We start from the raw sequence: 1,845 nt of genomic DNA on the forward strand, positions 1-1,845 counted from the left end.
AAGAGTGTGCAATTACGCCTCGATGTGATGTATCTGATGCAAAGAAAGAGAAAGAGAGAGAGAGAGAGAGAATTTGCTCGTTTTGATCGGCCGAGCAATTACGAAAACAAAGATGAGAGCGAAGCGCGGAAGAAAGAGGGAGAAATAAATTGCAGGGGAATACAAGGGGAGGAACAAATGTACGTAAAGGAGGAGAGCGAGTTCACTCAGGGGCTTTCAAACGAAATGATCCTCTTGTTGCGTGCGAGCCACCCTTTTTTGCCACTTTCTCTATTTACGCGTTTCCGAGAATAGTTTCCATTCTTTTGTATCGTTACAAGCTTCGGTTTTTTTTAAGGGTATTTTAAACTACCACGAATCCCGAGAAATCAAGCGATATTTTAAATTCCTAACGATGATTTATTTTGAAATATATCGGAATGATAGAGGAATATATATTATATATTTGAATTTTATTATTATTTTGAAGATATTGGAGAAAGAAGTTCGAAGCTCGGAACGTAATTCTATTCAGTTTTGTGTATTAAAAGATCCAACTTGAATATGGAACAATTTAAGGAAAAATCTAAGTTTTGTTATTCGTTAAAGTTGTGTCTGAATTGTCTCTTTCGTTAATTCTATTGCAAGTGAATCATTGGAATATTGTGACGATTATTCAAAACTAATGAAAGTATTCGAATATCACATCATTTAATCAATTCAAAATTCTTTCAAATGAAAAGTTGTGTGTATAATAAAATGTAGAACAATTTTTTTTTTTGACGAAAAATTCTTAAAGGGATGTAATCCAGCTTTCAATTCTTCATATTTTTTAATGTAATTTCGTCTAGGAATAGATTTTTTTTTTTACAAAAGATATTAAAACAATTTATATATTTAAAGAAATGAAAGAAAAAATTAAAACATTGATTTCAACTTCCGTTGAAAATAAAATTCACATAATAAATAATTTTTCTTAAATGATTCTTATTTTAAATTTTATTATAAATCACGAGATATCGATACTGTATATCAAATACTTTACAAACAGAGTCAAACTCAACAAACAAAATAGCTTTTACAAGATAGATAATACTTTTACAAGTACTTTGGAAAACGAAAACAAATATACACTGGAAACTTTCATGAATATTTTGCTAGTAATTCTTTGATCTTCTCTCACTCACAATATTTTTAAATTCAATTATATCGCACTTTATGCGTATTAAAATTTGAAAATTATTTTAAAAGCATTACAAATATTAAATAAAATCCAAATATAAGAATAACATCGAATATATTATTATTTAAAATCTATTATACCGTGATATAACTTGGATTTTCATTATTCCAATATTATAACGAATACATTTCAACCTTAACAATCGTTAAAATTAAAATACTGCGAAACTGTTGAATATTAATATTTCCTCGCCAAGGTATGAATATTCGCATCGAATTAATTCGATGACATCACACGTGATCTCGTTCGACTCGTTTCGCATTAACACACTTATCCAATTTCTTTAAAAACCATTTCCATTTAACGATCAAGAGAAAAGTGTATTCGCCGAAGCCGCCAAGTTTACAAAATGTTTCCCCCGAATTAATTGTTCTTGATTGGGAGCTTAATTTTGATGGCGTCTCACCTGCGTTTCCGTAAGGTGAAGGGACGACGAGAATTCCGCTCGTTCGGCGATGGTTAGATACTGCTTTTCGCGAAACTTTTTCTCCAGGGAGAGCAGCTGCTGCGTGGTGAACGGTGTCCTCGGCTTGCGATTCGGCTTGTGCTTCCTCAGGGTGCACCTGACCGGGCCTGGCCCCGGCCCCGGCAGCCTCAGATCGCCTGGAACCGATCCGAAAAAC

General features: G+C 33.1%; 1 protein-coding gene across 1 annotated transcript in view; it reads right to left on the reverse strand.

The window, feature by feature from the left end:
- Positions 1 to 1,845, reverse strand: part of LOC102675831 (homeobox protein MSX-2-like) — a 22,718-nt gene that overhangs the window by 6,115 nt on the left and 14,758 nt on the right. The window contains exon 2 of the mRNA XM_031511644.1: positions 1,629 to 1,825. Within this exon, the coding sequence (XP_031367504.1) occupies positions 1,629 to 1,825 (197 nt within the window). The remainder of the gene's footprint in view (positions 1 to 1,628; positions 1,826 to 1,845) is intronic.

Source organism: Apis dorsata, unplaced genomic scaffold, assembly GCF_000469605.1.
Source record: "Apis dorsata unplaced genomic scaffold, Apis dorsata 1.3 scaffold_339, whole genome shotgun sequence".
Lineage (NCBI taxonomy): Eukaryota > Metazoa > Arthropoda > Insecta > Hymenoptera > Apidae > Apis > Apis dorsata.